General features: G+C 42.4%; 1 protein-coding gene across 5 annotated transcripts in view; it reads left to right on the forward strand.

Annotated features, from left to right (window-relative positions):
- LOC130275923 (monocarboxylate transporter 2-like) overlaps window positions 1–26,072 on the forward strand; it is an 88,697-nt gene that overhangs the window by 52,014 nt on the left and 10,611 nt on the right. For all 5 annotated transcript variants that reach the window (XM_056524567.1, XM_056524565.1, XM_056524568.1 and 2 more), the window contains one exon: window positions 18,610–18,753. In XM_056524567.1, the coding sequence (XP_056380542.1) occupies window positions 18,610–18,753 (144 nt within the window). The remainder of the gene's footprint in view (window positions 1–18,609; window positions 18,754–26,072) is intronic.

The raw sequence follows: 26,072 nt of genomic DNA on the forward strand, positions 1-26,072 counted from the left end.
GGAAGCCGCTAAGTTGCCTAGCAACATCTAGAGGGCTACAGTCTGAGACCACTATAGTGGTTTCTAGACTGTATCCCTCCAGATGTTGCAAAACTACAACTCCCAGCATGCCAAGACAGTTGTTTGCTGTATGGGCATGCTGGGATTTGTAGTTTTGCAACAGCTGGAGGTCTACAGTTTAGAGACCACTGCACAGTGATCTCTATACTGCCCTCTAAATCTTGCAAAACTACAACTCCTAGCATGCCCACACAGCTGTTTGCTGTCTGGGCATGCTGGGATTTGTAGTTTTGCAACATCTGGAGGTCCACAGTTTGGAGATCACTGTTCAGTGGGTCTACAAGAACATGCGAGTGTAAAAAATGAAGATTTTGAATTTTCTCCTTCACTTTGCTGCTATTCCTGTGAAACACCTAAAGGATTAACACACTTACTGGATGTCATTTTGAATACTTTGAGGGGTGCAGTTTTTATAATGGGGTCATTTATGGGGTATTTCTAATATGAAGACCCTTCAAATCCACTTCAAACCTGAACTGGTCCCTGAAAAATTCCGATTTTGAAAATTTTGCGAAAAATTGGAAAATTGCTGCTGAACTTTGAAGCCCTCTGATGTCTTCCAAAAGTAAAAACATGTCAACTTTATGATGCAAATATAAAGTAGACATGTTGTATATGTGAGTCAATATATAATTTATTTGGAATGTCTATTTTCCTTACAAGCAGAGAGCTTCAAAGTTAGAAAAATGGTAAATTTTCAAATTTTTTATCAAATTTTTGAATTTTTCACCAAGAAATTATGCAAATATTGACGAAAATTTACCACTACCATAAAGTAGAATATGTCATGAAAAAACAATCTCGGAATCAAATTTATAAGTAAAAGCATCCCAGAGTTATTAATGCTTAAAGTGACAGTGGTCAGATTTGCAAAAAATACTCCCGTCCTTAGGGTCATAATGGGCTCCTTCCCCAAGGGGTTAAACTCCAGTATACATCCATTTTTGAAAGCCAAATGCACAGGGCTAAGCTGGTATGGATTTTCACTTATAAGAGTACATTAACTTTACAACTTTGTCTTGTCTTGTCATTACAACTTTGTGACAAGACAATTGGAAAAAAAAAAAAAAAAACATCTGCATGTGGCCAAAAGTTTATTGCTACATTATTGCTCCAATTACAGGTTATATGTGATCCTTTTTATTTCTGACCTACATAGGAGTGCCAGAGAGGATCATGAGGTAATATAGTGCAAAGAAAAAATGGAACAGTTGTTTATAGCAGCCTCTGTTTCTATGGCCTTTTAATAAATGTTTTCCAAATTCATCAAAATTGGTGCAAGTGTTTAAAGGGGGTTGTAACTTCTTACTCAAACAGTGCCACACCTATCCATGGATTATGTCTGGTATTGCAGCTTAGTTACAATAATGTGAATGAGGCAGGGCTGCGATCCTTTACCTTTGAGAATCATCCAACTGATATAATGATTGTACATGGAATCAGTTACTATTAGTCTTTCTTGTTGCGACTTTCTTGTTCATTGACTTTCTCCCTGGAGCAGGCTGTAACTGAATATCGGTAAGGATGAGAGGTGGAGAAAAGTATCCATTTGTCTCCCCCCGGGACTAAAATTCCCATCAGTGGGGGTAAAACTGAATACAGTGGTCCCTCAACATACGATGGTTTCTTGAACATACCATCGTTTCTTGAAACCATCGCATGTTGAGGGATCCGTGCAATGTAAAGTATAGAACAGTGGTCTACAACCTGCGGACCTCCAGATGTTGCAGAACTACAACACCCAGCATGCCCGGACAGCCGTTGGCATGCTGGGTGTTGTAGTTTTGCAACATCTGGAGGTCCGCAGGTTGAAGACCACTGTTAGAGGAAGTTGTACTCACCTGTCCCCGCCCTTCAGGACTGTCACTGCTCGTCACCGCTGCCCGGGATGTTGCCGTCCATCGATGTCGCCGCGTCCCCGAGGTGTCCCTGACGCTCCGGCAAGGCCTCTGCTTCCCCGGCATCCGCGCGCTCCGTCGCCGCCATCACGTTGTTACGCACGCCGCTCCTATTGGATGATGGGACGGCGTGCGCAGCGACGTGATGACGTTGATGGAGAGCGCCGACGATGCAGCGGATCCCAAAGAGGACGCGCCGGAGCCCAGAGGACAGGTAAGAGACATCACCGGAGCTTACGGGGCACCGAGCTTACGGGGCTATCCGGTGGCAGCTGAAGCCGTCAGTGCTGCCGGATAGCCGTTTATGTGATGGCCCCGATATAAAAAAGCATCATATCTTGATGCTGCCTTCAACATGTGATGGCCTCTGAGAGGCATGTTGAAATTATCGTATGTCGGGGCCATCGTAGGTCAAGGGGTCACTGTACTACTTATTTCTCTTTAGCCCTCTCACAGGTCAGAACTAGTTAGAAAGGCACCTTGGATGGAATGTCTTTGCAGGAACAACCCAAAGCTGACTCGTGATTCGTAGCAGGACCTTGTGTTGCCCATAGCTGTTCTCAGCTATCCTCCTCTGACAAACATTCCACACTTCCTCTCCTCAGAGAGGCTGGTGTGCTCCACTACACCCTCCACTCAGGAGAGAGGATGAACTAACTACACTTTCTCTTTCTCTCAGTAGAGAAGCTGGACCAGAACAAGCTCATCCTTTCTCTCTAGAACATTCCTAGCAGTATATGTTTTAATCCTTTACTGCAAACAACCACAAATTATTATAAAGAAAAACTGTACAAAATAGAGCAAACTGGTAGAAAAGAAGCACATCTGTAATACAGTATCTGTCAGACAACGCCAAAACATAGACCCATTAGGGATCCCAGTGGGACAGTGCATAACATAAAGGAATATTCTCACTGCAGGAATTAAAGAGGATTTATAAAGCGTGAAATCTGTAATGAGCACAGCCAACAATATGTGACATGTTTTTCCCATGAATAATTATGTGGGCAAAAAAAAGGGTTCAATGATTAAATAGCGCAGTATGTCTAAACAGCATGTTATGGGTATTAACTGCAAAATAAAAAGTATTTTACACAGCGCTTCTTGTGTTCTGCTCATGACCGCTGGTTGTAGCACTGGCTGCCGCTATAAGCTCATGACAATTATGCAGCTCAGTAGACAAGATAAGTACAATTACATTAAGCACTAATGGATATAATGGATATGCTCTCTCCGGTCAGTGTGAATGACAAGGGGGAGAAGCAAACAGATAGTTTACAAAAGGTAAAAGGTTAACGTTCCCATAGAATTAATCTGATCATTAAACTAGCCCCGGCTGCCAATTCAACACTGAATGATTTATCTGACCTTTGCACTGTCAAATAAAGCTATTTCATCGAGTTTGATTTGGCATCAAAGGCCAAGAGAAGAAAACAAACGTGAGATGTTAATGAACAGCGTATGTGACCCTGAAACCATGGAACATTTATTGGACAGTAATATGATGTGAAGTCTGTGTATTACTGAGCTGTATAATAAAGCTCAGCTGCTATTCATTTTGAAGCCAATTAATATAGCTGTAATGAGAAGAAGCGCCCTCAGCGCCCATTTGGCTTTAAGCAGGACACTTGATCCAGCCTGGTTGTTAGAGACTTGCTGCTTGGGATCCCAGGTCCGAATCAAGTGACTGTTTATCAATAGTGGTTGCCATTGAGATGACAGCAGAGAGAAGGGAAAGGAGTTTGGTTTCATTTAAAGGGGTATTCCAGTATAACTTTTATTTTTTTTATATGTTGCTTGCTAGGGCCGGTGTAAAAGTAAAAATCTGATACCTACCGCAGCTCCCCTCCTAGCACCTCCCTGTCCCTTGCTGCTTGTCACGTCTCTCTGCTTTTTAACACTAGATGTATCAGCAGGAGCTACCTTTTCAGCCAATCACTCGACAAGATGGGACGCTGCTGAGTCCACTTTGATTGGCTGAGCGGGCAGGTACTGCTATCATGCCTTATCATGGAAGCAAGAAAGTGAGTAGTGGGAGACTGGAAGGCGCTGGAATGGAAGCTGTGGGAGGATGGGTATCATGTGATACCCATCCTCCCACAGCTTCCATTCCAGCGCCTTCCAGTCTCCCACTACTCACTTTCTTATTTATTTTAGCAACATTTAAAAAATATATTTATATACCAGATAACCAAATTAACTCCTTAAAGGGGTACACCGATACTTAAAGGGGTACTCCGGTGGAATATTTTTTTTTTTTAAAGGGGTACTCCGGCCTAGAGACATCTTATCGTATTCGCCACCCACCTGTTTGAGCTGCACGCCGCGGTGCCAGCTCACAAACAGCCGGGTGGCGACCACGTGGGCCGGAGCATCGTGACTTCATGACTCCACCCCACCCCCGCTATGCAAGTCTTGGGGCCGTCACGCCCCCTCCCATAGACTTGCATAGCGGGGGTGACTATCCTTTGGATAGGGGATAAGATGTCTCAGGGCCAGAGTGCCCCTTTAAATCAATTGTTGCCGGAAAGTTAAACAGATTTGTATGTTACTTTTATTTAAAAATCATAATCCTTCCAGTACTTATCAGCTGCTGTATACTACAGAAGTTCTTTTCCTTTTGAGTTTCATTTCAGTTTGACCACAGTGCTCTCTGCTGACACCTCTGTCCATGTCAGGAACTGTCCAGAGTAGGAGCAAATCCCCATAGCAAACCTATCCTGCTCTGGACACTTTCTGACATGGACAGAGGTGTCAGCAGAGAGAACTGTGGTCAGACTGAAAAGAAAAAAAAAAGAAAAAATTCCTGTGGTGCATACAGCAGCTGATAAGCACTGGAAGGATTAAGATTTTTAAATAGAAGTAGTTTACAAATCTATTTAACTTTCCGGAATCAGTTAATTAAAAAAAAAAAATGTTTTCCACTGGAGTACCCCTTTAAAAACCAATCTTAGGGGATAAGGGGATAGGGGATAAGTGTGTGATCTCCTGCCCAGTGCCTCAGCTCTCCCCATGCACAGAGCAGCGTCAACCTCTGCACAAAGTACTAGCAAGATATTTCTAGGAATACACATAAGTGTATGGCCTGACAGATCTGTTTTAGTAAATACTTGTATTCCCCATGAATTTACCTTTTCTTAGAAGTATGAATGAATATATTGTCAACTGGGCATTAACCAGGGCCGACGCCACCTATAGGCAAGATAGGCTGTCGCCTAGGGCGCCCTCTTGCTGGGGGCGCCGTCCCATCTCTGCAAGAAAGTTTACTGGGGCTGTTAGAAGAGCGCAGCGGTAACGCTACTTTACCCGGGCTGGTAGAAGACTCAAAGCGCTCCTCACCCAGGTGGCCAGGTCCTGAAAAACTCCCCTCCCCCGCTACTGCCGATACCCCCCAATCACAGTGCCGACCAAATCCGCCACGCTCCGAGAGAGAGGGAGATTCTGGTATATGGCATTGTTATTGAGTCACTGTTTGGCAATATTCTTCTGTTATGGTATACCTTATATATATATATATATATATATATATATATATCATTACAATATTACAGTGGGAGGATAACTGGAAAACTGTTATTCAGTCACAGTATGGGGGTATTGTTCTGTTCTAATATGGTGTTGTTATTCAGTCATGGTATGGCGGTATTCTTCTGTTCTGGCATTGTTATTTAGTTACAGTATGACTGCATTGTTCTGTTCTGGTATGGCAGTGTTATTCAGCCATTGTATGGGGTATTGTTCACAAACAAAAAGGGGAACACAGCCTAAGGCCATGTTTGCAGGTCAGTCCATAATATGTTTTTCATATCAAGGGCCAGACCCCAAGGGTTGGCGGGGGGGAGGGGGTGGTTGGGCGGAAAATTGGGGTTTTGCATCCTTGCACCAGCCCTGGCATTACCATTTCCCGTGTTAAGAGTATGGTGGGAATTTATTAAACCATTTATGCCAGCTTTCGGCTGTGGTATTTTACAGAAGACCAGTGTTTTACATGCCGTTCTTAGTGAATTCCCTTCTAGTGTCTCCATCCACTCAACTACAGTCCTACCATTAGGTGAGAATATCCGACTGTGTATGGTCACAGCGATTTACCTAGCGAAACGCTTGGAATTTACCGTGTTAACTGCATATGAAAACAATGATGCACACGTTGAATGGATTTTTCAGTACTCAATTTGCCGTGTGTTGTGGTGCCGCGCCCAAAAATGATCACTGGAAAACTGTGGGAACCAGGCCTTAAATATGATGCACCAGAACTGTTATTTCATGGGGAATATAAGTATTTAGTAACAGACATATTAAGAACGCAGGTTGGTTAAAGAATTATTCTGGAGAGAAACATTTACATTGCTTCAAAAGAACAGACCTCCCTGTCATAGGTGAAAAGGAACCTAGGATATCGGCAAAACTCTTCAAACTGCAAAATATATGTCCTCTATTAGAAAAACACTGAACGAGAATGGTGTTCATGGAAAAACACCGCAAAGAAAGCTGTTTGACTATGTTCATTAATTGATAATAATGGGATTTTACTGCGCTGTGCACATGGCAGAATTTCTGCAGAAAATGTTTCTGCTGCGGAAATCCTGATTCCGGAGTCCGCAGAAAGAATAGACACATATATAGATGCAAATCAAAAAATGTTGCAGTATCTTGTAATACCTTTTTTATTGGACTAACAGCATTTTGTAGAGACAAGCTTTTGGGATTCCTTTCTGGACTTGATAAAGGGAGGAATCCCGAAAGCTTGTCTCTACAAAATGCTGTTAGTCCAATAAAAAAGGTATTACAAGATATTGCAACATTTTTTGATTTGCATCTGCATCACTGGACTAATACGGCTACTCAAATTTACTATATATATATATATATATATATATATATAGATAGATAGATAGATAGATAGATAGATATACACACACATTGCACATATCTTCTTTGGTGGATTGGTGGACCATGGCGAGGCCTGTTCTGAGTGAATCCTGTCCTGTAAAACCAATGTATGGTCCTGCTCACTGTGCGGCAGCTCAATGGTGTGCTGCTTTGGTGTCAATGGTAATGGTGCATGTCTGCGTGGTCCTAGCACCGATGAATTGCGGCAGTGCCTGTGGTAGACGGACTCTCCACTCGTAATATCTGCTGTTGGCTTGGAAATCAGGGTCTTGTCAATTTTCTTAAAGCTTACACCATCTTCATGTAGAGCAACAATTCTTTTTTTATCAGACCCCCCTAGAGAGTTTTTTTTTTGCCATGAGATGCCATGTTGAACTTCCAGTGACCAATATTAGAGAGTGTGAGAACGATAACACCAAATTTAAGACACTTGCTCCCCATTTACACTTGAGACTTTGTTACACTAACTATTCATGACATCTGGAAGGGAAAATGGCTAGTTGGTCCCAATTAGGTCATTTCCACTGTGGGGTGTCCTCACTAAGTGGAAAGGTTAAGACATTAATGGCGGTGTGATGAGTTATTTTAAGGGTTCACAACATTAAACACTGTTTTTACAGGCTGTACACTCACTAGTTTTCATTGTAGCAGAGCGTTGTCACATGTAAAAATATAATTTATTATTTATAAAGAAATATGAGGGGTGGATTCACTTATGTAAAATACTGTACATATCTATAGCTGCACTCAGCATGGAAGCTATATGTGTCATCCTATGAGACATTTGCCACATTAGGCCCATATGACCCCTTCAAGGTGTCCCACCCATATCTGTGCCCATGATATTCTGGGGAAGCAAGTATTTTTGTTAGATACTAGAACAAATGAGAATTACTTGTTTGTGAGATAGATAAAAAGCAAATGAAATATAGAAATGTGATGATGCTGTCTGTGATCAATAACACATTTTCCACAGAATACTGAGTAATTGTTTACTAAGTGCCTGGCAGGATCTGACTGCAAACTACTTTACTTGACTGATCTGATATGTGCATGGTGACCTTTTATATTCTTGTTTCTTTGTCCCAGCAGCTTATAGTACTGAATCATTTTTTTTATTTTTTATTACTTGCAATCTCTCTTAAATTTGCTTCTACAAAGAATTTCTTATCTGAACTTCAACAGTGGATCCACGCTATTCACAATGCTTTGGATTCTGCAGTTATGTTCACGTCAAACTGTGCCATCCCATTAAAAATGAACATTCTGAAAGGGGTTGTGCGCTGCCTTGCCTTTTGGAGCTCCGCTTGCAGCGTCCAGAAGTTCATTACTCTGAACGCTGTGTGCGGACTTCCGTGTTCGCGGCCGCCCCCTCGTGACATCACGCCCGCCCCCTCGTGACGTCACGCCCGCCCCCTCAACCAAAGTCTATGGGAAGAGGGCATGACAGCGGTTGCGCCCCCTTCCCATAGACTTTCGTTGAGGGGGCGGGCGTGACATCACGAGGGGCCGGGCGTGATGTCACGAGGGGGCGGCTGCGAACACAGAAGCCCACACACAGCGTTCAGAGTAATGAACTTCTGGACGCTGCGAGCGGAGCTCCGAAAGGCAGGGCAGCGCACAACCCCTTTAAAGAGTACCTCTCTAGATCTGGTTAATTTTTTTTTTATCCTCCCAGGTCACTGCCCCATCACGATAAACCACCCCCTGCCTTTATTTTTATTATTTTTTAGTCTTCTACCTTGATATTGCTCTGTATTTTCTACTCAGACTCAGTCAGATTAACTGACTGGGAAGGGGAGTTACCCAGCAAGCGTGACCTCATCTGAAGCCATACTGAAGAGAACTTCCTCCTTTAGTTTGCTACACACAGCCTAGAGCAGTTCAGTGTGAGATGAGCTATGATTGGCTAAGGCTGCACACACACCCCTCAGCACTCCAGACTGCATTTCCTGATTTTGGACTTCTGCCAGGCAAGCAGGAGTCCAAAGTCTGTGCAAGAGATGGGGGTGGGGGGTGGATATGTGCTCTGGGCAAGTAGGGAGACATCTAGTGGCAGCTTTTATTAACACAAATAAAACATAGAAAACTTAATTTTTTTAAACAAAGTACAGTAGAAAAAAATATTTACCATTAGGAGTGCAATAGCAAAAATTAGTTTTAATGAGAGAGCCCATTTAATCTTCCATAGGAATCCAATTCCTCATCGGAAGTTCTGCTACAGAACTAAGCAGCAGAATCCCACATTATCCATAATCTCTCATGAGAACTCTCTCTTTGACATCTTTAGGTGTTTTCTGCACCCTACACTCCACAGAAACGTCCCTAACCAAAGTCACTGATGATCTCCTGACAGCCAAATACAGAGGACGTTTCTCTCTATTAATTCTCTAGGTCTCTGTGCTGCACTTGACCACCAACTCCTCTTCACTAGTCTCTGCTCTATTGGTCTTAAGGATTTGTTTCTCTCTTGGTTTTCATCCAGGGTGTTTATATCTGATATATCACCCCTACACTCCTACAAAATATCAGTGTCTCTCTGCTGTCTTATGTATCATGTCCTCCATGTCCTATGCACTTTATCTGAAACTAAATCTTTCTATTTCTGAACTTCTTGTATGTTTTTCCATTAACTAATCTGCCAAAACCTTGACATTTCCACAAAGCTCCTGGGCAGCAAGCTTGCTGTCTTGGAGGTATGCTAGACTCTGATCTGTCTCTTACCCCCTACATTCAGTCCCTTTTACATTCTTGTCATCTACAGCTCAAAAACATCTCTAAAATACACTTGTTCCTTACAACTGAAACAGCTAAAAAAAAAATTCTTGCCTTTACTATTGTAGCTTCTTACTAAGAGGCTTTTCCAGTCCATCCTTAATGCTGCAGCCAGGCTCATCTCCCTCTCCAGCCGCTACACTGATGCCTCCCCCTGTGCCAGTCACTAGAGATGAGCGAATTTTTGAAAAATTTGATTAGATTGATTTTCCGAATAAAATGTTTATTTTTTATTTTATCTGAATAAATTCTCTGAAAATTTTTATTAGTAAAGTTTTTTTTAAATAATTGGTTTAATAAAGTATGTGTGTGTGTGTTTTTCACTTTTTCTTTTCAATTTAAAATTTTTTTTTAGGTAGTACTATTACTTCCAGCATGGAACAGACTGTTCCATGATGGGAGTAGTAGTACCTTTACTAATAGACAGATCGCCCCGGGTGTCACTCCTGAGACCCGCTGCGATCGTCTTGTATAATGTATAGACGTGGGCGGCTTTCTCGCATCTAGATAGGACGATTGCATCGAGTGTCAACTGCAGGTACTACTGCTCACAACATGGAGCACACTCTGCTCCATGTTGGAAGCTGTAGTACCTGCATTAATAGGCATATCGCAGGGAGTGTCACTTCTGACACCCGATGCGATCATCCTGTATAATGTATAGATGCGGGCAGCTGGCCGCTCTTCTCTGGTCCCACTGTAGTATATGCCGTATATATACCTATTATTCATTCCATAGAACAGCGGCCAGCCGCATCTATACATTATACAGGAGGATTGCACCGGGTGTCAGAAGTAACACGGCCGATCTGTAAATTAGTACAGGTACTACTACTCCCATCATTGAACAGAGTGTGCTCCATGTTGGGAGCAGTAGTACCTGCATTTGAGGACATATCACAGCCACTGCAATCGTCCTATCTATTTCAGAGAAGAAAGGCAGGAGAAAGACTCTCGCATCTATACATTATACAGGACAATCGCAGAGGTGTCGGTAATGAAGAAATTCATTATTTCGAATAGAGTCGAAGTTAGTATTCGGTCTGAATAAAAAAAAATTATGAAATTCGGAGCGAATTCGACTTCGTCCGATTTGATTCGCTCATCTCTACCAGTCACTACACCTGTGACCTGTACACTCCAGAATTCAGTACAAAATTCTTATTCTCACCCACAAAGCTCTCCACAGTGCTGCACCTCCCTACATCTCCCTCATCTCTGTCTACACATCTTCCATAACCCTAACTTCTTACTCCTTTCTGCTTTGTTTAATTATTTTAAACATAAATACATTGCAATAGTTACATTTCATAAATACATAAATATACAAAATGTTGCATTCATATATAAAAGACATATGCAACCATAGAACCGAGAAAGTTACTCACTCCTGTCTCCTAAACGTTACTTGTGCTGCACCATTTCCCTGGAATGTGATACACAAAATCCTCACTTTTAAAAGTGCCCTAAAGACACATCTCTTCAAGCAGGCCTATAAAATTCCCTTATTGGTCTTCCCTACTATCCCTTTGTCCCCTTTTGAGACCTCTGGGCGTTGAAAAAGTCAAGAGTGCCATATTCGGCAGTCAGAATATTCAGCTGGACTGTTAATAAAGCACTTTTTGCCTTTTGTCTCACTCCTATTCCTCATAGACTGTAACTAGGGATGAGCAAATCAAATCTGACGAATCTGAATTCCTTACGAATTTCAGGAAAAATTGGATTCGGAATGAATGCGAATATCGCTGTAATTCAATCGCGTGAATCACTTCATTAAACTCCATTTAGTGCGGCCCAGGCTCCAGGGCATCTAAAATGTCAGATCCAAATATTAGGACATGGGGTAAGGAATCCTGGGAAGGTGCGGGAATAAGGGTCGGCAAAATGACCCTGAATCACATGCAGCTTATCAGCAGCCAGCCACCCCTGTACACCCCTCACAGCGACTGTGTGCTGCAGCACTGGTGTGTACAACAACTGAAAAGCTAACAGTAACCAGCCTGTTAGGGTGAGCAGAGCACTAAAAGTAAAATGTCCTCTATTAACCCCTTAAGGACGCAGGGTTTTCCGTATTTGCACTTTCATTTTTTCCTCATCACCTTCTAAAAATCATGACGCTTTCAATTTTGCACCTAAAATTCCATATGATGGCTTATTTTTTGTGCCACCAATTCTAATTTGCAGTGACATTAGTAATTTTACCAAAAAATCCATGGTAAAACGGAAAAAAAAATTACAAAAAAATGTTATTTTGTAATTTTTGGGGGCTTCCGTTTCTAGGCAGTGCATTTTTCGGTAAAAATGACACCTTATCTTTATTCTGTAGGTCCATACGGTTAAAATGATGCCCTATTTATATAGGTTTGATTTTGTTGTACTTTTGAAAAAAATCATAACTACATGCAGGAAAATGTATAGGTTAAAAATTGTCATCTCCTGACCCCTATAACCTTTTAATTTTTTCGCGTACGGGCCGGGATCTCAGGCCGATCGGATGCGATGGAGGCAGGTAAGATTTTATTGCAATGGCCCCGATCAGCCCGACTGAGCTGCCAGTAAGCTTTCACTTTCGTTTTAGCCGTGGCGATCAACTTTGATCTCCGCGTCTAAAGGGTTAATAGCACGTGGCCCAAAGATTGGTGCCGCACGCTATTATCCCAGGTTCCCAGCTATCATTAGCCACCAGGACCGGCCCGGTATGATGCGGGGTCACGGCGTGACCCTGCGTTATATACCGAGACTGGGCGCAGGGCGTACAGGTACGCCCTGCTTCCTTAAAGGGGCTGTGCGCTGCCCTGCCTTTCGAAGCTCCCCACGCAGCGTCCGGAAGTTCATTACTCCGAACGCTGTTAGCTGCCGCCGGGCGTGACGTCACGCCCGGCCCCCTCGTGACGTCACGCCCGACCCCTCAATGAAAGTCTATGGGAAGGGGGCGTGACAGCGGTCGCTAACACGGAACTCCCCCCCCCAACAGCGTTCGGAGCAATGAACTTCCGGGCGCTGCGTGCGGAGCTCCGAAAGACAGGGCAGCGCACACGGAACCCCCCCCCCCCACGGCGTTCGGAGTAATGAACTTCTGGATGGGGTCGGGTGTGACATCACGAGGGGGCCGGGCGTGACGTCACGCCCGGCGGCCGCAAACACGGAACCTCCCCCCCCCCCCACAGCGTTCGGAGTAATGAACTTCCGGATGCTGCGTGCGGAGCTCCAAAAGGAAGGGCAGCGCACAACCCATTTAAGAGGTTAAAGGGGTACTCCGGTGGAAAACTTTTTTTTTTAATCAACTGGAGCCAGAAAGTTAAACAGATTTGTAAATTGCTTCTATTAAAAAATCTTAATCCTTCCAGTACTTATTAGCTGCTGAATACTACAGAAGAAATCCTTTTCTTTTTGGGACACAGAGTTCTCTGCTGACATCACGAGCAAAGTGCTCTCTGCTGACATCTCTGTCCATTTTAAGAACTGTTCAGAATAGGAGAAAATCCCCATAGCAAACATATGCTGCTCTGGACGGTTCCTAAAATGGACAGAGATGTCAGCAGAGAGCACTGTGCTCGTGATATCAGCAGAGAGCTCTGTTTTCCAAAAAGAAAAGGATTTCCTCTGTAGTATTCAGCAGCTAATAAGTACTGTAAGGATTAAGAGTTTTTTTTAGTAGAAGTAAGTTACAAATCTGTTTAACTTTCTGGCACCAGTTGATTTAAAAAAATAAAAATAAATAAAAAAGTTTTTCACTGGAGTACCCCTCTAAGTGTAACCTGTGCGTACATCTAAGTGGTATACCATTTTGTTCCTGTTAAAGTCTTAAGGGCTTAGATACTGTGAAAGGCCAGGCAAAAGTACACACATGCTAGTGTTGTAGAAAAATACTGTTTTAAGCATACTGGAGCACATTGTCCTCCCCTCATAAGTGCATACCACATACGTACATCTAAGTGCTCTACCATTTTGTTCCTGTTAAAGTTTTAAGGGCCTAGATACTGTGAAAGTCCAGCCAAAAGTACACACCTGCTGGTGTTGAAGACAAATACTGTTTTAAGCGTAGTGGAACGTATTGTACTCCCCTCATATACGCACTAAGTATGTCAGGCAGAGAAGTGCCAGGACGTGCACAGAGGACAGGCAGAGGCCTAAATTCATCAGGCAGAGATCACAGCAGACTAGGGGCGAGTGGCAGCAGGAGTTGCAGCGAGAGGCCTGAGCTCCCGGTATCAGCTAGCGGTCGTGTCTCGACCAGCAACCCATCTGCCGTCATCGATTGGTTAACACGGTCATCCACTTCATGTTTTTTTTTTCTTCGTCACACAGGAAAGTGTGTCGCAGATACTCCGAGTTAAAAGAAAAAAAAAACTAAAAAACATGGGTATAGAATACAAATCCTCAATAGCATATGCCAAACCAAAAAAGCAAAACACAATATTTAACGGGAATTAAGCAGCAAAATAGAACTAAAGAAATTAAATGGACTTAGACCATCTAATATAGGAGTTTAAAGCCCCCCACCCAAAAAAAAAAAATAAATATATATATATATATATATATATATATTTATATTTCATTGTAAAACTATGAAAAAAATAAATAAATAAATAATTTAAGCACTCCCCACCACGATAAGCCTATGCCTTTGCCAAAATTACTTGCTTTTGGTAGTTTTTACACATCCTCTTGGCTGTCGGTTATTCTGTGAGCCAAACTCATGCTTTTTCAGGAGTAATTTTGGAAGTACTCCGAGTAATTTCTGCTTTTTGTTGGGAACACGCCCATTTTCTTGTAATAAAAAAACACTCAGAGTGTTTTCAAAAGTATAGGTTGTGTGGTGTAAAATTTGGGCGCAGAGTTAGTTGCACGGATGATGCGACAAAAATGTAGGCGCATAATCTGAGAAAAAAAGTCGGTTGGCCACTGTCAGGGCCACTGTGGCAGTATGCAGTGAAAATGGAGGCAGGGAGTCCCTCCGAGTCACTTGCACAAATGGCACGATGCATGCTCACTTGCTTGCGCAGTGACCGCCAAATTGTCACCATTCAGCAGCGGAATGACTTCTGGCTCTCCACCTTATTGGAACCTCACTACCGCCACAAAATGGGGCCTTTTTTACACCCATTGAGTGGGAGGAAAAACAGACCTACAACAGAGACATCCTACGTAGTCAGTTGGCCGATGCTTATTTGCGCCATCGTTATCAACAGCAGATAGACCTGGAGCAGGACCTGAACCAGCAGGTGGTGGCACACCTTGACATGCCCATGCCAACACACCTTGAAGATCAACTGGACTTCTTGGCCACCACTAGCAGAGTTTGCCCTGGAAAAGCTGGCCAGTGGTGTGCCATCGGAGCGGGTGTTTAGTGCGGCACCAATCCCTATTTCCACCTAAAAACCCTGGGAAATGGCAGTGTATGCAGGTGGAAAAAGGGAGAGGTTCCTGTGTGGACCACCCTTTTTAGGGCGAGTAACACTTGCCAAGAAGGGAATTAATAATACAAGAGTAGAGCCTTACAGGGGATGTTTTTAGCCCCACCTTTTACAATGAACCATACGTTGTTCCCTTCCACCTTTTAGAGGTCTTGGCATCACATCAATATTTGATGGAGTAGGTGGCACATGGTGTTTTTTTGCTCACCTTTCCATTTGTTTGATTACAAAAAATGTTTGGGTACATATATTTTATCCTAAGAATATTATCAAAAGTTAAGTTTTACGTAATGCATATTCTCAATACTTGTGCGCACTAACACTTTTAGAAAAGTGACTGTTTTCTTCTGCCTGCCTAAGCTACTATTCTGATCCTGCCACCCGCCTGAAGCCACACATCTAATACCAAGTTCTCCTTTTTTCACCCACCTTTGTCACCGGGTACTGCTATTGCAACCCACCGCCCCTTTATGTCACCGGGTCACTTTCAGGACTCCTGATGTTACTGATGCCACCTCCAGGCTGTCTCATACTGCCACCAAATGTTCTCCTCATGCAGATGCCAGCTCCAGGCTGTCTCATTCTGCCACCATATGTTCTCCTCATGCTGCTGCCACCTCCAGGCTGTCTCATTCTGCAACTATATGGTCTCCTCATGCTTCCGCCACCTCCAGACTGTGTCATTCAGCCTCTATATGGTCTCCTCATGCTGCCGCCAACTCAGGGCTGTCATTCAGCCACTACAGGTCTCCTCATGCTGTCGCCAACTCCAGGCTGTGTCATTCAGCCACTATGTGGTCTCATTTAAGCTCTCGAGCAGGGCCCTCACTCCTCCTTGAATATTTAGTGTGTAATATTGTAATGTCTAAAACCCTCAAAATAGTAAAGTACTGAACAATCTGTTGGTGCTATATATATAATATTAATATTAGATCAATGGTAGGCTGCTGCAGGCGGAATCCGAGAGGAATTTCCTTGTGGAAATTCTGTGCACAATTTCCCTAGCGTGAACAAGGTCGTACACAAAACAAATGTAGGGGTCTTTTATAGCAGATGTTTTTTTGTAAAAACTTATCTGTTAAAAACTGAGAATGACCTAAAAAAAAAAACTACAGGTTTTCGAAACCAGACTATGCCTTTGATGAAAAATCTTTTAACAAACGATATTCTTTCAGTGATTTCAGTATAACTTTTTATTCTTCTTGTTCAAAATGGAAGGTAAAATTTTCCAGAGAGTTTTATCTTTTCTATTTTAGTGAGTAAGCAGGATTTCTAGTTTACCGGGCAGCGCTCATCTCATTTTATTTGGATTGTTATGGAAAACATACAATTGCGTTGTTTGGTAACCATAATGGCATCCTGGGGCTATTATGTTCAGGTTTAGTACAGTGCATATACCGCATACATACCATATACATGCAGGATGATTTACATTTTCTAGTAGAATGCTTGAGATATCATCTTTGTATACAGTATTTTCCTTTGTCTTTTCTTTTCCTGTTCATTATATTGGTTTCTCTTCAGCCCCCCCCCCCCCCCCCAAAAAAAAAAAAAAACCAACAAATTATAAATATATATATATATATATATATATATAAAATTTCTCTCTATTTCAGTCACTGACTGGTAATTTTTTGCCCACTGTAATCTGGCATTCCCAATACACATTGCAGCACCAATAGAGGAGAAGTAATTTGTCCTGTGGGTAATGGTGCTCGGCTTCTATCACCGGAGCATGTAAGGACAATCCGCAAACCTTCCAAATTGATTAGATTTTTTTACGCTTTTCTCTGCAGATTCTTCTTTACTTATTTTGTATTATAAAAGGCAATCTTATATTTCTGTTAAAGTATAAGAAAGACAATCCTCTGGATAATCTACTCTATGTAGGGCCTTGCAGGGCCACCACAGGGGAAATGAGGCAGTACATGATGCCCCTTGAAAACAAGGGCTGCCCATGTAATACTTAGACATGGTGGGAAATCAGTGACATTGACCTGAAGGGGGTGGCACCCCTTAAACGCGTCATCCATGTTTTGTTATTTTATTATCTGTTGAATAAACCTCTACAGTGTTTATGTAAGGCTGCATTCACACCGCGTTTTTGCAATACAGTTCCCGTGTCAGGTTTTTGATAAAAAATGGATTCCTCAAAACCTGACTAATCTATATCAAAACGTGTACAAATTTAAATCCGTATATGGTTGAAAACGCTAAACGGTTTGAAAAATGATGTCCGTTTGCATCTGTTTTTTAAGAAAAAATGTATACGTTTTTAACTTTTCATTCCATTATGAATAAAGTTTCACTTGTTTAATTGAAATTCCAAGAATAAAACTGTTCAAAGTCAAAAAAGTTTGGTGAAAACCATATGGAACCGTACACACATACGGTTCTGTACGGTTCCCATTAACTCCCATGTTAAAAATAATTTTATACGCTTCAATACGGTTTTTCACCCGGACCAAACACTGTGGTAGGCTACGGTTTTGGCTACGGGAGAAAAACTGACAAAACCATACAGGATGCAAAATGGACATAACTTGATGCATCTTTTGGCATACGGTTTTCAATACGGTTCCGTACGGTTTTCAAATTGAAAACATATATGGGAACTGTGTTGCAAAAATGTGGTTTGAACCCAGCCTAAGCTACTTCTCTGGTCTGGTTTGTGGATTTCATTGTGGAACTAGCAGCGCCTCTTCAAGGGTCATTTTTCTCCTTCCACTACTACTGCTTCAGTCAGGATTGGTTCATCCTCTCCCTGGGACCCGGGGCACATCACCTTTTCCAGCACCCATTGTAACCCTATTTGTGGGTAGATATGCAAGTTTTTTATTTGCTCCAGGTGAGCAGCCACTAACTATGGCCTTACTGTGCCCCAAGTGTTTTTTTTAACTCCTGATGGATTTAAGCGATAATACACTAAGCATCCCCGTGTTGGTCTCTTCTTATAATAACAGGCCATAGTGAGAGGGTGAAAGAGACGTTCTTTGTAGCCACTCTAAGCTTTGCCTAATTTTTGGAGGTCAGGAACGAGAAACCACCTCCTCATGCATTAACTCATAATATAGAGTATTTAAAAATAGGCTTTTTCCTTTTCAAGGTCTATTCACATGTTCAGTATTCTGCAGAGATTTGATGCACAGGATTTATGCTGCAGATTTTAATGTAAACTAAATGACTGAACACAGCATCAAATCTGCACAGAATACTGTACGTGTGAATACACCATCAAGAAGTGAAATTTTGAATTGTTAACTTCTGCTCCCATAACCTGTGCTGCACTATATAATAATAATGATAAAGAAAAAATCTAAAGTGCTTCTTTAAGATACAGCCTTTGGGTAGGCCTACCGCTGAAATCAAAAGGTTTGGGAGAACATTGACTCCAATTGGCTTTCTTGCAAATGTTCTAAACTGGAAGATTTTTTATTAAATGAGGTTTAGTGACAATAAAGCAAAACTGTCAGTTTTCGATTGGGTTCTAATGTTGTTGAATGTAAAAAATGTGTTAGTGAATTGTATTTAATCTTTGTTTTTCTTATACTATGTTTTTGTTTTTTTAGGTCCTGTCAGCAGTATTCTGGTAAACCGATATGGTAGCAGACCTGTGGTTATAGCTGGTGGTCTCCTAAGTGGTATCGGCATGATTTTAGCCACTTTCTGCACCAGTATCATACAACTATATATCTGTGTCGGTGTCATAGCAGGTAATGAAGCATAATGTCCTATTTTACTCAACATAATCTCTTTTAACATATGGATTTGTTGCTAGGCTTTTGACAGGACAATCAATGTTTTGATTTGTGAAGTACATTTTACGATAAGGGAGAGGTGCCCAAGGTTATATTGTCATTAGACAAAATGTCATGTAACATTAACGTATGACAGAAAGGGTCTTTAAAAAAAATTATATTCCATTTATACTTTCATAAGGTTAATGGAAGGTCATTAATATCACAGCTCCATGGCCTGGGTTGTTCTTCTTGCAAATGTATTATTATAATGTTAAAGACAATTTGTTTAATGTATTACCATTCAGTAAAATACATAGATTCAACTCTTGTGTTTCTTGGACTCTCTGCAGTAATTCTTTAAAGGTAAGAACACATCTTATATTACCATGCCAAACTTATCCACGGTATAGTTTAGGAGCATTTTTAGACAATTTACTTAGAGCTGTCAATTTTTTACTTACAAGGGTCCTTTTAAAGTTAAAGGGGTACTCCACTGGCCAGCGTTCTGAACATTTAGTTCTGAACACTGTGTGTGCGCTGCAGGGTCAGCCATGCCCCCTTGTGACATCACGTCATGCCCCCTCAGTGCAATTCTATGGGAGGGGACGTGACCGACATCACGCCCCCTCCCACAGACTTTCATTGAGGGAGCCTGGTGTGAGATCACGAGGGGGCGTGGCCGACCCCCACAGCACGCACACAGCGTTTGGAATTAAATGTTCCGAACGCTGGCCAATGGAGTATTCCTTTAACATAACACAACAGACAAAACAGTTGCAATGTGTTATATCTAGTGCAGGGCCCAAGGGTTATTGCAAAAAGAAAAGCCTGCTCCCCCTCAAGGCCTAGTGATAAAAAAAAGGGCCCACCCAGAGATCCAGGGTCCATGCGCTGCACACTCTTGGGCCTCCACTACCTCTAGCCAGCTCCAGGATGTGGTAAGAGACCTCTGCTCTTTCTGGAATCAATTGTACCTGTGTCTTTAACCCCTCAAGGATGCCCCACATTTTTTACCTTAATGACAGGGCCACATTTTTAAATCTGACTTGTCTCTTTAAGTTGCAATAACTTTGAAATGCTTTTCTAAGCAAAGCGAGTTTGTTTTTTCGTGACATATTGTACTTTGAATTTTTGTTGACACATGCAGCAGTTTTATGAATAACTGGACATTTTCTGGAGTTTTTAATTTTTTTTATTTTGTTTCGTGGCGTTCACTGTATGGTTAAAATTATGTTATATTTAATGGAAATATACGGTACAATTAAAATTGTTATATTTAACGGAAACACCTGTTATGTAGTTTTTGGTTGTTTTTCTTTGAGGGGGGGGGGGGGGAGAGAGAGAATACAGGGCTTTATTGGGAAACGGGCATTCATTTTTATAAATTTTTTACACATTTATTTAATAATAAACTTTTTTTTAAATTAAATTTTACCTATTATATTATGCTGCAGTACATCTGTACTGCAGAACAGCGTAACTGTATTACACTGACACTCAGCCTGTGCGAGCCAGCCTGTGGACCTCACAGGCTGCTGTACTTAGCAGATAGGATGCAGTAAACTGGCCTCCCTCTGCCATGGCAACCATCGGGACCCAGCGAGCTCATTGCGGTGTTTCTGATGGGAGACAGGAGGAGCCCCCTCCCCCTGGCAATCCTATACAAGCCGTAATCAGGACTGTTCACGGAACCTATGGGGTTAATGTTGTAGGAACATGTCAGTTGCAAGGACATATACATGCAACCTGTGGTGGGAAGGGGTTAAGACCCTGATACAATTGAATAACTGAATGCTAGCCATAGCAAAGGAACACCTCCTTTAGCAGCTAAGAACTTCCTTTAGTGCTGCCTGCATCATTCTGCTCTGGACAGGCCTAACTAGAAGATGACAGAGCAGGGGAAAAGTGTGGGATTTGGCACAGGTGAATACTCTCAGGGGGACAGTTCATTAAAGGAAAACTCTGGCCATTCTAATTATGGCCACATAAAAAATGTAGGATATAAAAAAAATACACTAAAACTTAACGTTTAATGTAACCATTAAAAAGGTTCCACAGGGGTCCCAATGCCATCAAGCAAAAAAAGATGCCAAATGCTGCACCAAAACCATGGTCAGAATCCAACATGTAGACGTGTTTCACCCCCCCCCCCTGCTCTTCAGAGGACAATATGGGGGCTGCTTAGTGTCAAGAGGGCGATCCCTGATGGCCGATATAGAGCAGAACAGATGGAGACTGCTGGTGGCCATGTTGGTACTGTCCAATGTTGGTTCTCATCCCTTCCCCAAGTTGACTGAGCCAATAATATCAACATCCATTTGGATGCACTCACCTCAATTGGATCATGGCTGGAGCGCTCCTCCACCCGTAATACACGTCAGACTCCAGATAGCGCGTCACTTCCGGTGCCGGAATCCCCATGTGGTCACATGATCACATACTGTGTGCTGTCACGTGCCCGGTCGCGTCAGATAAAGATGCCCATCCCGGATCACATGATCCGGCAGGTAACTCGCATATCTGGGTGACGTGCGACCTGGGCGTCACTGATAATGTGAAAACTCTGCCCCCTGGCTAATGAAGTATAGTAACTCCCTTTTTAAAGCGGCAGACCTAGTAAAATGTATGTTAAAGCAGTAATAGACATAAAAGCAAATATAGATTATTTGCTATAATAAGGTGACAGCTATGTATGTGAGCACCGAAAGGGGGAGAAGTAAATGCTGATATAGCTAATATATTTAAAAAAAGGCAACCATGTATGTAAACACAGGAGGGGGGGGGGGGAGAGAAAAAAATTACCCATAAGACCAACATAATCTATTATATGGGCAGTGGCACCATCTCAGATATAAAGTCCAATCCTGTGGAATTATTATACTCCACAGTTATGAAAAAGAAGACACTATCACGTGTCAATGAAGGCAGGATTTGGACACTCATGTAGTCCTGACAACTTCTGGGGGACAGAAGTGTATGATCACACTCTGCCTCAGGCTACACCACTGAAAATAAAGAGCAACACGGAATCTAAATGAAAGAGGTAAAAGATTTTCATTAAGGGCCCTTTGGGGCTGTTGACCTGAAACTATAAATCCAGGAGGTCTCCTTTTTAAAGTAGACATTTGTCTAGATCCCCCCTCTTGAGGAGGGACAGATAACCTCTAGGGCCACTAAAGTGCAAACTTTCGGGTCTCCTCCATGTGTATCATGTATGTGTCTCGCCAAGGGTGTGTCCCGCTGATGTAAAATGTTGTTGATATGTTCACATATCCGATGGCGGAACTCCCTAATAGTCTTAACAATATAATATTTTGGGCACCCACATTGGCACAAGTAAACTAAGCCCTTTGTACAGCAATTCACAAAGTCCCTCAGAAAAAAAGACTCCCCAGTCATGGAGCTGAGGTTAATTTTGGTTTTACACATAAAAGAACAAGCTTTGCAGCCACTACATCTAAAGTTTCCCACTCTTCAGCGATCTAGCCAGGTACCAGGGGGTGTAGGTCGAGTATAGTGGCTATGAGTGAGATGACCGCCCAAATTGTGCCCTCTTCTATATGTGACCAGTGGACGATCTGATACAACCTGGTCAGGAAGGGGGTCCGCCTGTAAGATGGACCAATTTTTTTGGAGGATATTTAGGACTTCAGATTTGTTAGTATCATATGTGCCAATAATTAGCATAAACCCATTTGTTGGTTGGGGGGGGGGTACCAACAGGTCCATCCAATTTTTATCACGTGCATTTTGATACATTTCTGGGATAGCCCCACTGTTGGAACCTGTCCCTGAGCTTGCCGGCCTCATGAAAGAAATTGTGGTCCGTGGAACAATTCCTACAGACCCGAAGATATTAGCCCTTAGGGATGCCCTTTTTCAGGGCGGGAGGGTGGAAGCTGGACCAATGTAATAAACTGTTGGTCACAGTGGACTTACGAAATAACGTAGATGACAAACCACCCTCCTGATTTTTTGAGACACGTACATCCAAAAAGGCCAAGGTTTCTCCATTAATCTCGTGGGTAAATCACAAACCTAAATTGTTATTATTGAGATGTTCCATAAAGGCCAGAAAGTTCTCATGCGTACCAGCCCAAAGGGTGATATAATGGGTCCAGGTACACTCGTCTGGTGAAAAGACTACGATGTCTTCCCACCAGCCCAGGAGGATATTTGCGTATGTGGGGGCACATGGGCTTCCCATGGCGGTCCCCCTGAGCTGGTGAAAGATCTTCCCATCAAAACAGAAGTAGTTGTGGTTTAAGATGTAATGCAGAAGAGAGATGACACACCGGTTATGAGGTTGGTGGAAATTCTCTCTAGATTTTGAGGAAGTATTCCACTGCCCGAAGTCAACAAACATGTGGTATCGAGTTATAAAGGGCCTCGACATCAATACTTGCAAGCAAGATGTCTTGGCCCATGTCGATGCCCTCAATTCTCTGCAGGAAAACTGTGGTATCACAAACATATGATGGTAATGCTGTTACAAATTTCCTTAATACCCGTTCCACGTATATACCAACAGCCTCTGTCAAAGATCCATTCCCCGATACAGTGTCCGGCTCCTGTCCCCAGTAGAGATTGTCTTCCTAATCCAGTGTGTCAAACTGCAGCAGTGTCCCCTCTCATCCAGCGACACACTAGCCTGGGTGCTTCTATGGACAACAGTCACTCTGCAGCTTTAGGAAGGTGACTGCTGTTGGGAACCGGAGCAGGACACCGGAGGCACCGCAAGAGCTCTGGAAGTAAGTAAATGTTTATTCATTTATGAACAGTACCCAATGAAGCCAGTGGGTTGTCCCTGTGATGCATGGACATAATGGGTCCTCCAGAATGAGAGATGCTTTTTGTGGCTGCATTATCACACTGTTTTTTGGGTTGTGTAATGAGCTCTAACAAGACGGTTGTATGGTGGAAAAATGGACCAAAAACTGTTGAAATAATGGAATGAATGCAAAAAACTACTGAAAAAATTGACTAGTTTTGATCTGTTTTTTTTTTTTCATGCTCGAAAACAGCTTAACGAACTGGAAAGCCTGTAGCTGATTTTCCATTCTGGCCAACAGATGAGGGTCCTGAACGGAGAGCTACCTCTCTGTTAGCATAGAATTTGCTAATAAATTGAGAGCCCCTTTAGTCTATTTCAATTAAAAAATAAAGCAAAGCATTATAAGAAAATATAGGAAGTGTTACAAGTATGTGAATGTAAATGTTTTTTGTACAGTTTTTAAATTAATGGTCCATTTGTGCCGTACAGACGTTTAATGATTTCCATCCCGAAGGACTTACTTCTATGGGTAACTGGAAAGAAAGTATTTTGGAGTTTAATTTACAGCAAGGATTTTGTTAGTGACTAAAACTCATTTTAATGACAAGCCAGCAAGAGGAATGCTGAGTAGGAAGTGATGGCTCCTAATTAATGCTAGTAAAATGAGATGGTAATAAATTAGATCTGTGTCAGTGGAAATTTAATGATGAGATAATAAGGAGCTATAATTGATTATTACCTAAATGGGTAGTTGGCATTCAACCTAGTGGTTGGCATTCGACCTAAATTTGCATAACTTGTTACATTTCATAAATTCTTTGAGTGTCACCCAAAATATATTAATGCCTATTTTTCATAAAGTAAGATTTTTTTTTTTTGCTAAATTGTACAAAAGGTCCAGCAAGAATTTTAAAGGCCATGTTTCCCAACAATTTACTTCACTGCAATATAATAGTGTTGGTCAAAAAGAAAACTTTAGGGAAACCAGCCACCTACATGAAAATCTGTGACAATAAATAAAACGTAACGGAAATTTGATTACCACAAATCCCATCCACAACAAAAGAACCTACCATGCGTGAGGATGCACACTGGCACTCTGACAAATACAAAACTTTACTGTTAAATGGCAGCATAAGGCATTTATGTACATTGGATAACTGACTGCTAGGACTCAGGCTTTGTTTACATTTGTCTTGTGGTTTATGATTTATAATGTAAGTCCCAATGCTCTACTAAATTATGAATACTAGTGCCCAGAAGACTGCATTGACTTTTAGTAGAATCTGTATGGTTCCAGCAAGGTGTCCCTCAAAACAGTGAAAGTTTCTAGCAGAAATACCAATGCAGATGTATACAAATTGTGAGATAGGGACAAAAATAGTCGTTGGGGATCGCTATATTTCCTTAAAGGAGTACTCCGGTGGAAAACAAATTTCTTTTAAATTAACTGGTGCGAGAAAGTTAAACAGATATGTAAATTACTTCTATTTAAAAAACATAACCCTTCCAGTACTTTTCAGCTGCTGTATACTACAGAGGAAGTTCTTTTCTTTTTTAATTTCTTTTCTGTCTGACCACAGTGCTCTCCACTGACACCCCTGTCCATGTCAGGAACTGTCCAGAGCAGGAGAGGTTTGCTATGGGGATTTTTATTCTGCTCTGGACAGTTCCTGACTTGGAAAAAGGTGTCAGCAGAGAGCACTGTGGTCAGACAGAAAAGAAATACAAAAAGAAAATAACTTCCCGTGGAGCATACAGCAGGTGAAGGATTAAGACTTTTAAATAGAAGTAATTTACAAATCTGTTTTAACTTTCTGGCACCAGTTGATTTTAAAAGAAATTTCCACTGGAGTGCCCCTTTAACCTCTTGGGGACGCAGGGCATATGCATACGCCCTGCATCCCCGATCCTTAAGGACCCAGAGCGTACCTATACGCCCGTGGGAATTCCGGTCCCTACTGCTTGCCGGGTGAGGACCGGGATTCCTGCTGAAATCATTCAGCAGGCATCCCGTGACATATCGGCAATGACTTGCAGCGATTACGGGTCTCCGGTGACCCAGAAAATAAGGGGGATCGGGGCTGCCTGACACAGCCCCGGTCCTACTGAAGGAATAGGAGTGAGGTGGCAGGGGTACCACCCCTCCTATCTGTGCGATTGTCCGGGCAGAGCGGGGAAACGGGGCAGAGTGGGGGAACGGTGCTGCTCACCCGATCCAGGTCCAGGCGGCAATGACGTCATTCGGCAGTGGCGATCCTTATATCATGGCGACGGTGGCGCAGAACTTCAGCGGCGGTGATCTGGGTAAGAGGTCTGGAGGATCACAGCTGTGGCCCTTCAGATCTTGCAAAACTACAACATACAGCATGCCCACACAGCCATTTGTTGTCTGGGCATGCTGGGATTTGTAGTTGCGTGCCTACAGCTGTTGCATAACTAAAACTCCCAGCATGCACGGTCTGTCAGTGCATGCTGGGAGTTGTAGTTTTTCCACAGCTGCAGGCACACTGGGGAG

This window comes from Hyla sarda, chromosome 6 (assembly GCF_029499605.1).
Source record: "Hyla sarda isolate aHylSar1 chromosome 6, aHylSar1.hap1, whole genome shotgun sequence".
NCBI lineage: Eukaryota > Metazoa > Chordata > Amphibia > Anura > Hylidae > Hyla > Hyla sarda.